Genomic DNA, 15,365 nt, shown 5'->3' with positions numbered 1-15,365 from the left:
TGGGCAGCGTCACAGGAAACATAAAAGGCACGACATCTTGTTGAGAAGGGTTTCGGGTATCGGAAATCGTGCAGCGGCTTGTCGTTTCAGGAAAGATCATCGAAATACCAGCCGTGGGAATCATGGGGCCGTTGGGAGGTCAGACAAGAAAGTCTTCCTCACCGTCTCGAACTGTGATCCTAGCCTCGACTGTAATGTTCCGCTACCCCATTCCTCCTTATGACTCAAACCAAGCCCTAGGAATGGTTTCGCCTTTCTCCTCAATTTTTGGATGTGTTCGTCTCTTCATCGGAAAGTCTAACCACCTCCCGCGGTAGCCGAGATGAACAACCTCTCGCGCTTCATGAACAAGCTCAACACCGCAACCATCGCCCCAGCGGTGACGACAAGCACATAAGTCGACCCGATAGACTGGACAATAGCCCCGACAACCATCTTCCTCACCTCCTCCGTCTGGCCTGCTAGCCCGCCACCGCTGCTACTGCCTGCAAACATGATCGCCACCTCGACCTCATGCCTCGACACGCCGCCTTCTCCTCCTCCTCCTCCTCCTCCCAGAATATCTACCACCTTCTGCTGCGCCAGATTCAGAAACACCGAGCTCGCAATCGCCATCCCCGTCGTGATGCCCAGGAACTGCGCGAGCGTCATGAGCCCGATCGCGGCGGGCACGTTCGCCGGCTCAGCTTTGGCCTGCGCGACGCTGAACGACGCCTGGATCCAGGACCCAACGCCCAGCCCGATGAGCACGGTGTATCCGTAGATCGCGGCTGCAGGGGTGGTCGTGGTGTTGTCCGAGGTGGTGCCAATGCCCGTGCTGCTGGTGCTCGTGTACATGAGCGCGCCGCCGACGACGCAGAGGATGCCCCCGCCGAGGTACCACGGCATGTAGTACCCGAAGCGGGCCATCAGGGCGCCGTTGACGGCAATGGCGAAGACGAGGGTGATGATCAAGGGGAGCAGGCGGACGCCAGCGTCGAGACCGGTGTCGCCACGGGTCAGCTGGAAGAGTAAAGGGACGAAGAAGATTGGGATGAAGACGGCAGAGGACGCGGAGGTACAGATGAAGAGGACCAGCATGATCGGTTGGCGGGCGAGCTGGACGGGGACTAATCGTCGCGGGAGGGTGACGAGGATAGTGCGAATCTGCTGGATGGCGAGGAGCGCGAGGAGGACGGCAAAGGTGACTAGCAGCCCGATGGTGGTCCCTGAGTTCCAGGGGTAGGTCACGCCGCCAAAGTTGATGGCAAAAGTGAGGCAGATGAGGCTGCCCACCAGAAGGACCATGCCTGCATAGTCGAGTTCGCGGAGCTTCACCCGAGTCGGAATGCCTGGCCGGGGGTCCTTGCTAGGTAGCAGGAGAAACCACACTGGAGCACAGAGGGCGCCGATAAAGAGATTGATGTAGAAGGCCCACCGCCAGCCCAGATAGGACTGATTGAAGGCTCCGCCCACGACAGGGCCGAGGACGATACCGATGCCCCAGGTCAGCCCTGTCCAGGAGATGTAGAGGGGGCGCTCGGCCATAGTTGTCGTCTGAGCAATTAACGTGAAGACGCCGCTGTAAAGACCCGAGCCACCAATACCGCAGATGACGCGGCCGACAATGTGGGCATTCATGTTAGGGGCAGCGCCACAAAGGGCTGAGCCGGCCTCGAAGAGCAGCACATTGGAAAGGTAGACCCATTTTGAGTTGAATTGGCCGTAGACCTGGCCCCAGATCATGGTGAAGGCCGTGCCGCCCAGAAGAAAACCGACGTTGATCCACGCGAGGTTGCTGAGAGCGTCAAAGTCGGTGACGATCGAGGCCTGGATTACGGCGACAACAGTGGTGTCCAGCGAGTAGAGGAAGATGGAAAAACACAACGAAAAGGCCGTAACTGTCCATTTCCAACCCGAGATGTCTCTAGGCGGTTTCTCAGGCTCGGACTGCTGTTCGGCCTTCTCGCTATCAATGTCTTTTGGATTCATTTGAGTATTGTTGTTGGCAAGCTCGACGTTGTCATCATTTCGATTCGTTCGGGGGATTTTCGCAACCGTGTGGGTAGAGTCTGTGTCGTGTGAGAGAGACATTGTGAGCAATAATAGGTCATGTCACGTCTTGTAATACGATTCTCAATCATCCTCCTGCCGAAAGTTGCAGCAAGTCGTTCAAGCCAGGTAAGATATAGAGATATAAGTACCCGGCAAGAGAATCTTGAACCAGCATGAGGCCGCAAGAGTTTGCTTTCTCAGCAATTACCACGGCTATGCATGCTACTACCCAACTTGCCTAGGGACGACGGCATATGGCTGGGCCAGAATTGCCAGATCTGGGCGTCCCGATGGGATGGCTGTCCCCCTGACTGCCCGTTGTTTCCTTTGGAGGCCTAGCGCCGGGATTATGCAGTTCCCAAAGGGGCAAGAAAACCCCGCGTTTTTGCTCAAAATGGGCCTTGGTTCTCCGGCAGGTTTGGTAAGCAGACCTATTTCTTGGTTTGAAGTTCGTCATTCCTCAACATTGTGTGTAGTACTACCCTAAGAAGCCCTCTCGTAGTGGCATCGAGTCATGCCTCCATCGCGATCGGGCAGAAGCGGCGTCCCAGAAGCCTTCATCATCAAATGGCGACAAGCGCCAGGCAATCACGCCACGGTGCATCCACAGGGCCCGGCCTTGATACGCCGACCAGCAACTGCATGCAGCAACTGTCGCAGTGCAAAGACTCGATGCAAGGTTGATGCTGCTTTTAGTGGCAGCCCGAGAGACTGCAGGCGTTGTGCTGTCCGCGGCCTCAACTGTACGTGGTCAGCAGTTGCTGCCAGTCCTACCTCGACGACGGCTTTCGCACCTTCGCCTTCGGTTGGGACCGCAGCCGAGAGTTCCGTAAGTGGACATCACCAACTTTGCCACTTTCTAAAGCCATGGAGCACTGACAGGACTTCTGCGACGCAAAGCGGCAATCCTTTCTATCTGGCAACCATCTTGAGCAACAGATACTAATGGCCCAGAACTCGCCTAATGCCGCCACCGACAACGACGATCTAGCGAGCGATTTCGTGGAAAAGCGGTGTTCAAATTGGGCGCCTGGGATATCGAGCTCTCTTCAGACACAAGTCAGGCCTGCGCATGGCACTGACCAATGCCAAACGATTAGCAGCAAACACGACGCTTCAGATCCCGATGGCCAAGATGACCGCTCGTCAGCATCACAATCCGCGACTAGCCGGTCCCCTGCTGTCACATCAGTCTCGTCCCAGAGCAGACTAACATTGTCGTGCTCTTGTCGTGGAGACCTCATGCTTTGCGTGAAAAAGATTGCCCGCATCATGCAACAGCCACCTCTCGACGATATCGGCCAAACATCCACGCTTCCACCACCCCGGCTGGACAAAGTCTTTGCCGTCACCGCTACTGTGATTGATCAGGCACAAAAGGTCTTGAACTGCAAGACCGAGACCCTGCGCTGCACGGACCTGTTGCACATCATGTCGGCCCTGCAGGAGGCGATGCCGTGCTTCACCCACATCTCCCAGAGCTTGCTCAACTCGGACAGCTGGACGCCGGCGGTGGCTACCGAGGCATCCGGGCACGAGGACATGCACCCGCCGCCGAGCAATCCCAATGTCTATCCCGACGGCCGGTCAGCACAAAAGCTCCTGTACGGAGACCACGCCATCTCACTGTCCGACAGCACAGCCCTACGCGCACTCCTAGCTACATCGATAGTCTCGCGCGCCACGGCTCTCGTCATGGCAGTCCGGCAGACCGGCCAGAAGATGCTAGACGATCTGCTCCGAGTGTCGGCGCTCAGCACGGCCATTTCTGATGACCAAGGCGCTCCTGATAATGCACTGGCCCGGGCGAACATTGCGTACCTTGAGGCGAACATTACAGTGTTCCAGGGGATGCTGAAAAAGGTGTTGGCCTCTGTCGACGACGCTATAGGGCAGGAAGGCGCTGTTGATGGTGGTGGCGACGGAGCCAGCGTGTTTCGCGGTTTTGCTGCTGCATTGTTAGGGTGAAAAGTAGCTGCTCAGCCGTGACAGTGAAGCTGAAAAGTGATTCAGAGGTCTCGTCTCGCTTGAAAAGACTGATTCCACCACACCAGAAATAGCCCGGTGTGTGTATGATTTGCTCATACCTCATGATAATCGAAAGCTGAAGGAATTGCAAACAAAGACCATAGCATCTTGTATTGAGGACCGACCTGGATACATAACTCCCACCAATGGGGAATCAGCATAGTTGATACACGTCACTACCAAGCTTCACAAATCCGCCCCTTTGAGTCATCGTGTGGCCGACATGTGAGTGGGGACAGATGGACGATCGGGCACTACCAGTCCACAAATCCGTAATGACCATCCAGATCTCTGCAGGTGTGTCCCTTTCTCATCCTCTGTATCGGCTCAGTGGTGGTATAGAGCATGTCTTTCAAGAGCCACAAGCATGCAGCCGCGTCATGCATTTTCACAGCATACAACGAGTACCAGGACACTTCGGTCTTCGACCTCTCCAGCAACATCCCGTACCGGGTGCACGTGACGATCAAGCAGCGACTACGACCTAGCGATGACGATACCGGCAACGACGGACTGCAAACCCCGAAAGCAGGACAACCGCTGACACTCCTGCTCGCCGACTCGCATTTCGACCTGCCGCATGCCATTAGTAGAGGGCTTGTGAAGCTCGTGGACGAGACAGACAGGGGAGCTCAGAAGACGGTCGACACCACTGAAGACACTCTCGAGCGGTTTGACGGCGAGGACTCGGAGCCGTGGGTTGTCGTGCAAGACCCGAAACTCGCGCCACACGAGCTACATCAGCAGCAACAGACACGCAGTAATTCGACCACCGCACAGTTCACAGCCGCTTCGTTCATCACAGTCCCAGCACCTGAGATGCCTAAGGCAGTGACCAAGGTTGTGACAGCCACATGGGACTTGACCGCAGCGCTGGGGCCATTCGTCCAGCCAGGCAGAAAGTACAAACTCGAGATGCCCAGCACGACCAGCGACATGGGCGTCCTGTGGTGGAGCTGGGGAGACGGCGAGTCAATCCTGCGTGATCTCAAGGGCAATATAGACAACAGCAGCAGCGCTAGCAGCGCTAGGCAGACATTTGCACTCGCAGACCTCCCTCCACCAAAGCCCATAACAAGAGGTCTTGTCTTCTCACAGCTGAACTCGGGTGCGATACGCTTCCGCGTAGTGGAAAGACTGCCCATCCCGCCAGTGCTGCAGGTGAGGCTCTCACTTGTCGCGAGGCCTGTTCCACAGCCTTCACACAGCCACGATACCAAGCAGCATGACGAGCATGATGCACAGCCGGCCACGGACCAGGACATAAACTACGATCTCCGCGTAACGACGACTTACCCGAATCCGCCGCCGTCAAACCCGCCGGTGCCAGGCAAGCCCATCACGGTCCAGCTCTACGGCTCCCAATGCCACCTCACCCGCCACAAGCTGTCCGCCTCGGAAAAGCTCAAGCCTAGGCCCATCGTCCCTGACATATCGAGCCCGATATTCGGCAGGATCCCACACCTGAGCAACTTCCGCATCATCGACACCACTTCGGGGGAGGACCTGGTCGAGCAAGTCCGGTGCACCCATCCGCAAGGGCAGCGGATCAGGCCTACTGATGAGCAATTTCTCACGCTGTATCCAGGAGACAGTGTCATGCGCGAAGTCAAACTCCCTTACCCGCTTACGGAAGAGCAGAAAAGGGGGCGACCAAAAGCTGGAGATCCGGGCTATGCACGGCCTAGAGTGCAGAGCATGGTTGCCGGGAGGAGATACAAGATCTCGGTGCGCGGGAAGGGCGGCGGCGGTGATGGTGATGACGGGAAAGGGTTTTGGTGGAGAGAAGGGACGAGGGACGAGGTGTTTGCGGGCATCGAGAACGTGGACGAGACGAAGAAGATGGGGCATTTGAGAAGGAGAGTGTTTGGACATTCACAGCTGCCGTTGCTGATGGAAAGTGAGGACGAGGTGTTTGTGGTCTGTCCCGGACTTGGCGGTGAGACACCTGGACAATGAGGCTGTGAATATGAGCCATGAAGTTCGGCTAATGGGGCTGTTCGCGGACGAGGGGAGCAGCAAATGTGCTTGGGGTAACAATGGTTGGTTGCCAGGTCGGACCACAAGGAACGTCAGCGCCTGCCACGCGCCAAGAACCCCTGCCATTGAAAGGCCTAGTTATGCAGTTCCCCAGGGTCTCGGTAGTATGTGGTAGTGGTAATGGAGAACGCCGCCGGCTGAGGTTACAATATCCTCGACTGGAGCAATTTCCACCGTGCAGACGAGCCTGCGACCTGCAGGCAGCATTGTCAGGATTCAGCAGTTCACCCGGCTTGGTGAGCCGATCGGGCGCGACCCATAGTCCAGGCGCTGGTGGCCATAATCTTGGTACATATGACCATACTCTCGGTTCATGGTCCCAGCACGGGCATTCAGCCTCTACTCGCGCCTCCCCCGCAGGCCAAGCACCCCGGCACTGTGCCTTTCCCCACGGGGCCCGTTTTGATTTCTTGCGGGGGCGCCCGTCGGGACTTGTGAACCAGGAGGGCTGGAATCAGGCTAAATAGCGGCCACGGCCCATCTACCCACCGCCGCGGTGCGAAAGGCCCCGGTTTCCGCGCTATTTGACGCTGTCATGACTCGCTATTGGCTGGAAGAACCAGTGCATTCCTCGGCAGACGCGATCTGGGATGCAGATCGCAGGGCTAGGCGTCATGGTCTACTCCATGGCCCTGGCAAAATGTCCACAAGATAATCCGTCGGATGAGCATGGGCCGAGTTCCACGAATCGGCGAGCATTGCCGTTTTCCCAAGATTGCGACGCCAATGGCACACGAAGATCGCCTATGATGCTCGACAGAATAAGACCAAGTAACCCCGGCGGTCCCTGTCTCACCTTCACTCCTGCAGAGGCAACGTCACTCGGTCTCCTGACGTACACTGAAGTGTGTGCTACGCAGCCTTCAGACGGCCTGTTTTGACGATGGCGACGCTTTTCCGCTTCCTCATTCTCCTGCTCGCGCCCGTCTTCGTCGTCGCGGAGACGGGCATCGACGCATGGCTGCGCTACGCACCGTACCCCGGCGCAGCTGGGCACAAGGCTTTTCTGCCGCAGACGATCTTTGCGCTCAACACGACCACCACAAGCCCCGTCTACACGGCGGGCACTGAGCTTGCGCTGGGCCTCAAGAGCATCTACGACCTGCAGGCGTCTGTCGAGTATCAGGACGCTCTGCACTACACGACTTGCCCCGGCAAGCACCTAATTGTCGGCACTCTCTCCAGCTATGATGCCAAGGCGCACGGCGTCAGGGTCCCCGAGCTGATCGAGGACGGCTACTTCCTCGACATCACGCCCAGGCGAGTCCTCATTATCGGGCAGAATGAGCGTGGTGCGCTCTATGGCGCATTCGAATACCTGAACAGGCTCGGTCAGGGCAACGTCGCCCCCGCGTCCTTTGCGTCGAACCCTGACGCGCCAATCCGATGGGTGAACCAGTGGGACAACATGAACGAGGGCGGGACACACGGCAGCATCGAGCGAGGATACGGCGGCGTGTCCATGTTCTTCTGGGCGGGCGTCGTCCGCGAGGACCTGACACGGGTGCACCAGTACGCGCGCATCCTCGCGAGTGTGGGCATCAACGGAATCGTGCTCAACAATGTCAATGCCAACGCGAGTCTCTTCAACGAGAACAACCTCGACGGCCTCAAGCGCATCGCCGACATCTTCCGCCCCTACGGCATCCGCATCGGCCTGTCGCTGCTCTTCTCGTCCCCGCAGTCGTACGGCGGGCTCAGCACGTTCGACCCCTTGGACGAGCGCGTGATCCAGTGGTGGCACGACATCACCGACAAAATCTACGCGCGCGTCCCCGACTTCGCGGGCTACCTGTCCAAGGCGAGCTCCGAGGGCCAGCCCGGACCGCTGACGTACAACCGCACCCTCGCCGACGGGGCGAACCTGTTTGCCCGCACGGTCAAGCCGTACGGCGGCATCGTGCTGTTCCGGGCGTTCGTGTACGACTCCAAGACGCTCAACCAGACGCTCGACTGGAAAGCGGACCGGGCCAACGCGGCGGTCGAGTTCTTTGAGGGGCTCGACACCGAGTTTGCCGACAACGTCGTGGTGCAGATCAAGTACGGCCCGATCGACTTCCAGGTCCGCGAGCCCGTGTCGCCCTTGTTCTCGCACCTCCGGCAGACGCCCAGCGCCGTCGAGCTCCAGGTCAGCCAGGAGTACCTCGGGCAGCAGGCGCACGTGGTGTACCTGGCGCCCATGTGGAAGGAGACGCTCGACTTTGACATGCGGATCGACGGGAAGCCGTCGGCGGTCAAGAACATCATCAACGGGCAGCGCTGGAACACGGGCCGCGGGGGCTACGCGGCCGTGGTTAACGCGGGCCTCAACAGCACGTGGCTGGGCAGCCACCTGTCGCTGTCGAACCTGTACGCGTACGGCAAGCTCGCGTGGGACCCGGAGAGCTCGGCCGAGGAGCTGCTCGACGCGTGGACGCGGCTGACCTTCAGCCACGACCAGGCCGTCGTCGACACGGTGCGCGAGATCTCGATGGCCTCGTGGCCCGCGTACGAGGACTACTCGGGCAACCTGGGCGTGCAGACGCTCACCGACATCCTCAACGGGCACTACGGGCCGAACCCTGCGTCGCAGGACGGCAACCCGTGGGGCCAGTGGACGCGGGCGGACGGCTTCAGCATCGGCATGGACCGCACGCTCAAGAACGGCACCGGCAACGCGGCGCAGTACCCGGCCGAGGTGGCCGCCACGTACGAGGACCCGGAGACGACGCCGGACAACCTGCTGCTGTGGTTCCACCACCTGCCCTACACGTACCGCCTCAAGTCCGGGTCCACGGTGATCCAGCACTTCTACGACGCGCACTACCGGGGCAGCGCGGTCGCGCAGACCTTTGTGACGCTCTGGGAGGGCATCAAGGACAAGATCGATGCCCAGCGGTACGAGGAGCAGCTGTTCCGCCTCGTGTACCAGGCGGGCCACTCGCTCGTGTGGCGCGACAGCATCACCAACTTCTACTACAACAAGTCCGGCATCCCCGACGAGCTGGGCCGCGTCGGCAACTACAAGTACCGCGTCGAGGCCGAGGACATGCAGCTCGACGGCTATGTCAAGTACCAGGTCAAGCCGTTCGAGTCCGCGTCCAGGGGGTGGGCGATTGTCACGGCCACCAACGCCACGCAGGGCACCGCCCGGTACACCCTGGACAAGGTCGAGACGGGGAAATACGACGTCGCGGTCAACTACTTTGACCAGGCGATCGGCAACTCGACCTGGACGCTGTACCTGGGTGACGAGACGGTGGGGCAGTGGAAGGGCGACTTTGAGTACAGCGTCGGCAAGGCGGCGACCATCTACATTGACGGGCAGACGGCGATCCGCAAGACGTTCAAGGGCGTGCAGGTGCAGAAGGGCGTCGAGCTCAAGATTGTGGGCCGCCCGGATGGCAAGGAGCCGGCGCCGCTGGACTATATCTCGATCCTGCCGGAGGGGACTGCCGACTGATTAATGTGTGGCAGACTTTGGCAGATGCAAATTTATGTGACGGGATGACCTGAGTAGAAATTTAATCATGTTCAACCACCGTCCTGTGCAGCGATGCGGTACAATACTCTCGTGATTAAGGATGTAGTCTGTCTCATGTGTGGTGCGTGCGACCGACCAGGCAACTTTGTTACGGCTCTCGATACCATCATTGGCCAATCCCTCCAGCATAAATCAACGCCGAAGCGAGACGCGCACTAACTTCCGAGTTGCATCGGAGCTTAGGACAGCAGCCTCCCCAAAGCGGCGCTAGCCAAGGTATAGCAGCGATCAAGGGGCCCTGGCGGCCCACCATCTTCCGACCGTGAGCGGCAGTAGCAAGCTCGCCTCCGGTGCTCTTCGGACCCCAAACGATGCTGGACGACTTAAAGGGGCGTGGGGCTAATACTCAGACGGCTGCCTGGTTGAGAGATATAGTATAAAGACCTGCAAGCCAGTCCAGAAATTATCATGAATTATATTGTGCATCAAATCGGCATATGAACACCGTCTCAAACCTTGCTCCGTGCCAAGCTCCGCGTCACCTTTGACCAAGTGAATTACACACGTCCTCGCAAAGCAATAATCTCTCCCTCGACGCCGAAAAGACAACGTGTCTGTCCAACATGACATCTCCGACCGATACCCTCCCTCCACCAGCCAAGACCCTGCACGTGGGCGTCTTCATCCCTGCCGACGCCCAGGTCCTCGACCTATCATGCGTCGACATCATCGGCACCATGTCCGCAGAGTACATGTCCCAGGTTGCCTCCGTGGTGCCGCCCTCGGTCCGGGACCTCGCGCCCGCCATAAAGTTCTACTACATCGGCTCCGTGCCCGTGGAGCAGCCCATCGGCCTGACGTCCGGGATGAGCATCACCTGCACGCACCACTACACCGACCCGGCCGTGGCCGCGGGACAGCTGGACATTGTTCTCGTCCCCGGGCCGGACCCGCTCGCCACGGATTACCAGATGGACGGCGGGGCGGCGGCCAAGTGGCTGGCGGGCCAGGGGGCCTGCGAGAGGACTGATGTGCTGTGCGTGTGCACGGGCATCATGTGGTGCGGCGCGGCCGGCCTGCTGAGGGGCAAGGTTGCGTGCGGGCCGAGGGGGCTGCGCAAGTTCATCATGGAGCAAGAGGGCGGTACGGGATTTGGGGTCAAGGAGCTGATCGGGGAGAAGGTCAGGTGGTGGCAGGACGGGAGGTTCTGGTCGAGCGGTAGGTTCCCGTCTTTTTCTCTTTCCAGGGTTCTCACGTTGGATCGTGTTGTTGCGCACAACCCGTAGCTTATTTCCTCCTTACCATCTCGGTTTATCTTCCTTTGACCCAATGATAGTGGCTAACACTTTCCACTTGCTGGCACAGGCGGCATCACGAACGGCAACGACCTCGTCGCCGCATACTGCAGACAGTCGCCGCACTTTCCGAACCCGCTCGTCGAGATTGTCTGCGAGATGTGCGATGTCGGCGACCGCGCGCAGCACTACGACAAGAGCCAATCCAGGTTCATCTTCACCATGGTGTACAACACTTTCCGGGCGTGGCTGTTGGGCTTTGGGAGGAGTAAGAAGGCTTGAGCCGAGGGGCCTTGTAACTCGCTGCGGAGTCAACGAGTGGCCTGAGCTGCTTGGAGACGTGGTATGCTTGTGGTCCAGATATATCCAGGACCGTGCAATTTTAAATTGGCATTTCAACTGTCATTTGCGATACCCTGGAAGGGTCGCAGATTTCCTGTTAGAATGCATAATTCATGGGAGGGTGCATCGGCTTCGAAACTGAAATAGAGTCTATGTTGGCATTTTCCATTATGACAAATCCATAGTAGCTTTTGATCTTCGGATGCATCAATCGGAAGTGGTCACTCTCCACACATGTTCACGATGCGAGATCTTCCCCAGATCTCGATATGCACCACCCCTAGCTACGAGACAGGGGTCTTGCCCAACCACAAACCAGACAGCTGTAAGCTGAGCATGCAGAAGCAGGTTTCGCTGTAGTGCTGCTGACGTCATTCTCGCACAACTTCATACATCTGCAGTGTTCATGCTCCCTTATTCCCAATTGTTTCTCGCCTTGACTCATGAGACACAATTGTACGGGGCAAGAAGGGGTCGCTCTCCTGCCAAACGCCTGCAGCCGGCTTGAAGAGCCACCCACATGAGGAACACCTGCGAAAATAACCACTTCAATTTGAGAGCACTCCAGCCACTCTGCCTCTCTCCCAAGGCCTAAAATATCACAACCAAGCCGCGGGAGAAATAAACCATCGTATCATAAAGAAGAAAAATGGGCATCCCCTACTCGAAACAGATAAACTTGGCCTTTGACCAGGTCACCCCCCTGGTGGCCGAGGGCTTCCAGGTTCTCGACACGACCAAGAACATCGCCGTGGTCCTGCTGTGGCTCGAGATCCTGTCCGCGCTCATCATCGCGCTCAACCTCGTGTGCCTGGTCGCAGTGCTCATCACGCTGAACCCGGACCTCGAGGAGGAACGGCGGGCGCTGGTGACGCCCGCGGTGCGGTGGGTCGCACGGGAGACCTGGAAAGTCGTGGGCGTGCTGGGCAGGTGGTGGATTGCGGTTGTGGTATTAGGGTTCGGGGTCTATGGTTTGGGACTGTGGATGTGGTTCAGACATGTTGGAACTGATGTGGAGGAGGTCGAGGGGCCGGGGGAGGAGGGGCAGAAGGGCGATGGGGGAAATGAGAAAGGGAACAAGGAGAGTAACAAAAGCGGCCAAAATGCGTGACAGAGTGGCATGCTAGGATGAGAGCCTTGGTAGACCGCTTGGATGATTTGGGGACAAGCGGGGGATTGCCATGACGGATGTTTGCTCAGTTGGTGGCCACCAGTGATGCGGCGACATCACACCCGGGGACACGCTCAGCGACTAGCACACAATCTGATGTGGTATGGAAATATGGGAATGTGTTTCATAATCGTAACAGTTCATCATGTATCATACATTACTTATGTTATATGGGTATCCATGCATATCGATCTTGACATCCTCGTCGAAACAAACCCCTCCTAATCACCAAAGCCAAGTGAGGCCCTCCCCTACTTAGCCAACAATTGATGGCTACATTGTCTGCACTCCCAATCTGAGTCTTAATAACATAGTCATGCCTGGGCGTGCTTCAGGGCTGTCCTAGTCGTGACAACTCTTAAACAATATCCTGGCTGCGTCTTCCGCCAACGGGAACACGGTTCATACCGCTGCCGTGGTGGCCATGGTGGTGTCCAGTCTCATATCCATTCGAGTAACCATTACCCGCGCCGTTGTTGGCAGCATACCCGCTGCTCGCACCCGTCTGATATCCCCCGGCACCACCGGCAGCAGCACCACTGGCAGCACCAGTGCCGACACCAACATTCTCGCCCCAGCCAGCCTTGTGCGTGAACACGGCGTCCGACAGGTCGTCGGACCCGTCGTAGCGGAAGGGCATGTTGCGGTGCAGGGGGATGTGGTTGAAGCGCCAGTCCCAGATGGCAGCGTAGACCATGCGGTAGGCCGAGAAGGCCATGACGGTGCCGATGACGGCGCCCGCGAAGACGTCGTACCAGTTGTGGTACTCGTCGATGGTGAGGGCGCCGCCGATCAGGCACGCGCCGAGGATGGGCATGTAGATGATGATGAGCTTCCACATCGCGGGATGCTGTGTGTTTGCGTCGTGCGTTAGCAGGGGCTTCGTTTTTTTCTATTATTTTGAAGACAAAAGCGAAGAAAGGTAGGACGAGAGAGTGTGGAAACAGGAGGCGCATGCACTTACGTGGTTGCCAAAGACCTTGAGCTTGGCGTTCAGGTACAGGTACAGGTAGACGAAGCCGGCAAACGCGGCGGTGGTGTGGCCAGAGGGCATCGACTCGAGCGAGTCGTCAATCTCGTCCGGGTCGCCCGTGCAGATGTCCTTGGTGTAGTACAGGTTCAGGTAGCCAGTGGCGTCGTAGATGTCGCGCTGCTGGCCGGTAAGCCTGCTCGGGTCCGGCTTGCACACGTCGAGGAAATGCGGGCGCAGGCCGCCGATGAGCCACTTGACAAAGACCTGGAACACGGCGGCCGTGATGAGCGAGTACAGCAGGCCCAGGACGCCGTTGTTGACGTCCCAGAAGGAGCGCACGCGGATCTGCATGAGCAGGATGATGGCGATGGGGATCAGGGCGGCCATGACGGCGGCAGCGACTATGGGGATGATCTCCTTGCGCAGCGGGTAGGCGAACTGCGGGTAGACGACCTCGCCGTCGGAAAAGGTGACGGGGAAGGACCGGTTGGCGGCCGGGTGGGCCATGTAGACGCCGAGGCCGATGGCACCCATGGCGGCCATAGTGAGGATGTCGAGCCAGGTGTGCTTGAGCCACTGGCCAAAGGTCGGACGGGAGGCCATGGTGTACATGTTGGCCTGGTGCCGGTCGTGGTGGGAGTGGCCGTGCTTCTTCTCGTGACGGGCGGCATGGTGGCGGCCGTTGTGGTGGTTGCCGTTGTTGTTGATGTGCCGGTCGGGGCCGGTCGTGGCGGCAGGCTCTCGCCGGAAGCGGTCCATGATACCCATTGTGGAAGACGCGAGGGATCAAGTCGGGTCCAGATGGTGGTGTAGAGGTCCAAGGGTTGATGCTGCCACTGACTTGGTCGCCGATAGGTCGTCGACACTGGTCGCAAGTTCGCTGCTGCACGAAGGGGTGTTCGTGATTGCAAGTGTGAGCTGCTCAAAGACCCATCACGCTGTCAAAGGGAGCCGTCCTGCACCCTTATTATGCTTGGTTGAGGGTTCCTGGCGGCCTCTCCCTGGTGCTTGACGTCATGGCATTCACGAGCAGCCGATTGTGCTACACTGCCGATATCAGAAATGACATGCGTCTCCAACAACGGCACGATCCTGCCGTGACGATGGCCAGCGAGGGCCTGGGGGCACGCCATTTCGGCTGGGTGGGCTTGTTTCAGCCCTTGATCGACCCTGCCGCTGACGTTCCCCCCGCTTTAGCACGCAGCTGGAGTGCTCTGGGCCGCACCATCATCGTGATGTGTGGGGACAAAAGGTCCGGTCCCGAACACGTGTGGTTGGGTGGAGGCCTGGCAGAGACAAACAAGCAAAGGGAAGAAACACAAGGCCCAACGTCATCCTGACCGGGGGAACTTGGCAAACTTGGCAGGCTTGGCAAAGGCTTGTTTCCGCCAGCCAACCATACCCTGGCCCTTGTCGGCACTACGGCACACAGCCCTCCCCAAGCGGTACTCGTCCTTGGCTGCTCTGGGCTTGGTGCTTGTCATTGGCATCTTTGCTTAAGCTTGTGCGTCAAGCTTGAATTGTAATGTGCTGGCGTTGACGGGGGAGGGGATCATGCTTAAAAGTAAAAGTTTGTGCTAGGCTGCGCGTTTGCGGGCACAGTGTCTGCAGACGCTTTCGGTAACCCTTGGGAGTGCAGCGTAGGTAATTAAGGGGGCTACCTTGCATCCTTGACGCTGCACACAGCATGTTCCGCGCTTTTTCGAAGCGTCATCGTCAACCAAGGGGTTTGCACTCTCTACCCCCAAAAGACACAAGGCTTCTTGGTTTCGAGGGCACGAGCAGCCCGGAGCCTCTGGTCCACCCCTGGAGCCCTAGAGGGTGCTGTCATGACAGGGCCCGCAGAGATGTGCCTGGACTGCCCCCAGGCGGAGCAGCCGTGACTCGCACGGGTGCCGCTATCCGTGCCGCGTAGCGCCGTGTCCACTGGAGCACCGACGTCATAGCAACCGCGGGCCTTGGAGCTTGTAAATACAGGGGAGCACCACGCCAGCACTGTTTGTCGCCAAATGCATGCAG

The 15,365-nt window shown here is 58.6% G+C and overlaps 7 protein-coding genes across 7 annotated transcripts; 4 read left to right on the top strand and 3 right to left on the bottom strand.

Moving 5' to 3' along the window:
* Window positions 1-42: 42 nt before the first annotated feature.
* Window positions 43-1,971, bottom strand: B0I36DRAFT_398317 (major facilitator superfamily domain-containing protein; the record flags this gene model as incomplete). The annotated part of the gene is given in 3 exon segments (XM_046161609.1): window positions 43-1,809; window positions 1,819-1,880; window positions 1,896-1,971. Coding segments are annotated over 3 exon segments (1,650 nt in total). The 3' UTR covers window positions 43-297.
* A 511-nt stretch (window positions 1,972-2,482) lies between these two features.
* On the top strand, window positions 2,483-4,213 carry B0I36DRAFT_50347 (uncharacterized protein). Its single transcript, XM_046162976.1, has 2 exons — window positions 2,483-2,863; window positions 2,935-4,213. Exons 1-2 carry the CDS (start codon window positions 2,549-2,551, stop codon window positions 4,000-4,002), a joined length of 1,383 nt encoding a protein of 460 aa, XP_046005496.1. The 5' UTR covers window positions 2,483-2,548; the 3' UTR covers window positions 4,003-4,213.
* A 904-nt stretch (window positions 4,214-5,117) lies between these two features.
* Window positions 5,118-6,059, bottom strand: B0I36DRAFT_338866 (uncharacterized protein). Its single transcript, XM_046155830.1, has one exon. It carries the CDS (start codon window positions 5,935-5,937, stop codon window positions 5,374-5,376), a length of 564 nt encoding a protein of 187 aa, XP_046005495.1. The 5' UTR covers window positions 5,938-6,059; the 3' UTR covers window positions 5,118-5,373.
* Window positions 6,060-6,775: 716 nt separating this feature from the next.
* Window positions 6,776-9,600, top strand: B0I36DRAFT_338865 (alpha-glucuronidase). The gene has a single exon (XM_046155829.1). The coding sequence runs from the start codon at window positions 6,986-6,988 to the stop codon at window positions 9,542-9,544; it is 2,559 nt and encodes an 852-aa protein (XP_046005494.1). The 5' UTR covers window positions 6,776-6,985; the 3' UTR covers window positions 9,545-9,600.
* Window positions 9,601-10,188: 588 nt separating this feature from the next.
* B0I36DRAFT_299457 (uncharacterized protein) lies at window positions 10,189-11,383 on the top strand (the record flags this gene model as incomplete). Its single annotated transcript, XM_046151979.1, has 2 exons — window positions 10,189-10,783; window positions 10,931-11,383. 2 exons carry the CDS (start codon window positions 10,189-10,191, stop codon window positions 11,140-11,142), a joined length of 807 nt encoding a protein of 268 aa, XP_046005493.1. The 3' UTR covers window positions 11,143-11,383.
* Window positions 11,384-11,610: 227 nt separating this feature from the next.
* Window positions 11,611-12,522, top strand: B0I36DRAFT_50337 (uncharacterized protein). The gene has a single exon (XM_046162975.1). It carries the CDS (start codon window positions 11,852-11,854, stop codon window positions 12,311-12,313), a length of 462 nt encoding a protein of 153 aa, XP_046005492.1. The 5' UTR covers window positions 11,611-11,851; the 3' UTR covers window positions 12,314-12,522.
* A 209-nt stretch (window positions 12,523-12,731) lies between these two features.
* On the bottom strand, window positions 12,732-13,949 carry B0I36DRAFT_255608 (phosphatidic acid phosphatase type 2/haloperoxidase; the record flags this gene model as incomplete). The annotated part of the gene is made up of 2 exons (XM_046150891.1): window positions 12,732-13,223; window positions 13,338-13,949. The coding sequence occupies 2 exons, from the start codon at window positions 13,947-13,949 to the stop codon at window positions 12,732-12,734; spliced, it is 1,104 nt and encodes a 367-aa protein (XP_046005491.1).
* Between the last annotated feature and the right edge of the window lie 1,416 nt (window positions 13,950-15,365).

This window comes from Microdochium trichocladiopsis (genome assembly GCF_020744255.1).
Source record: "Microdochium trichocladiopsis strain MPI-CAGE-CH-0230 chromosome Unknown B0I36scaffold_13, whole genome shotgun sequence".
Taxonomy (NCBI): Eukaryota; Fungi; Ascomycota; class Sordariomycetes; order Xylariales; family Microdochiaceae; genus Microdochium; species Microdochium trichocladiopsis.
Note: the sequence above shows the minus strand (reverse complement) of the source record. Positions and strands in the feature narration are given on the sequence as shown.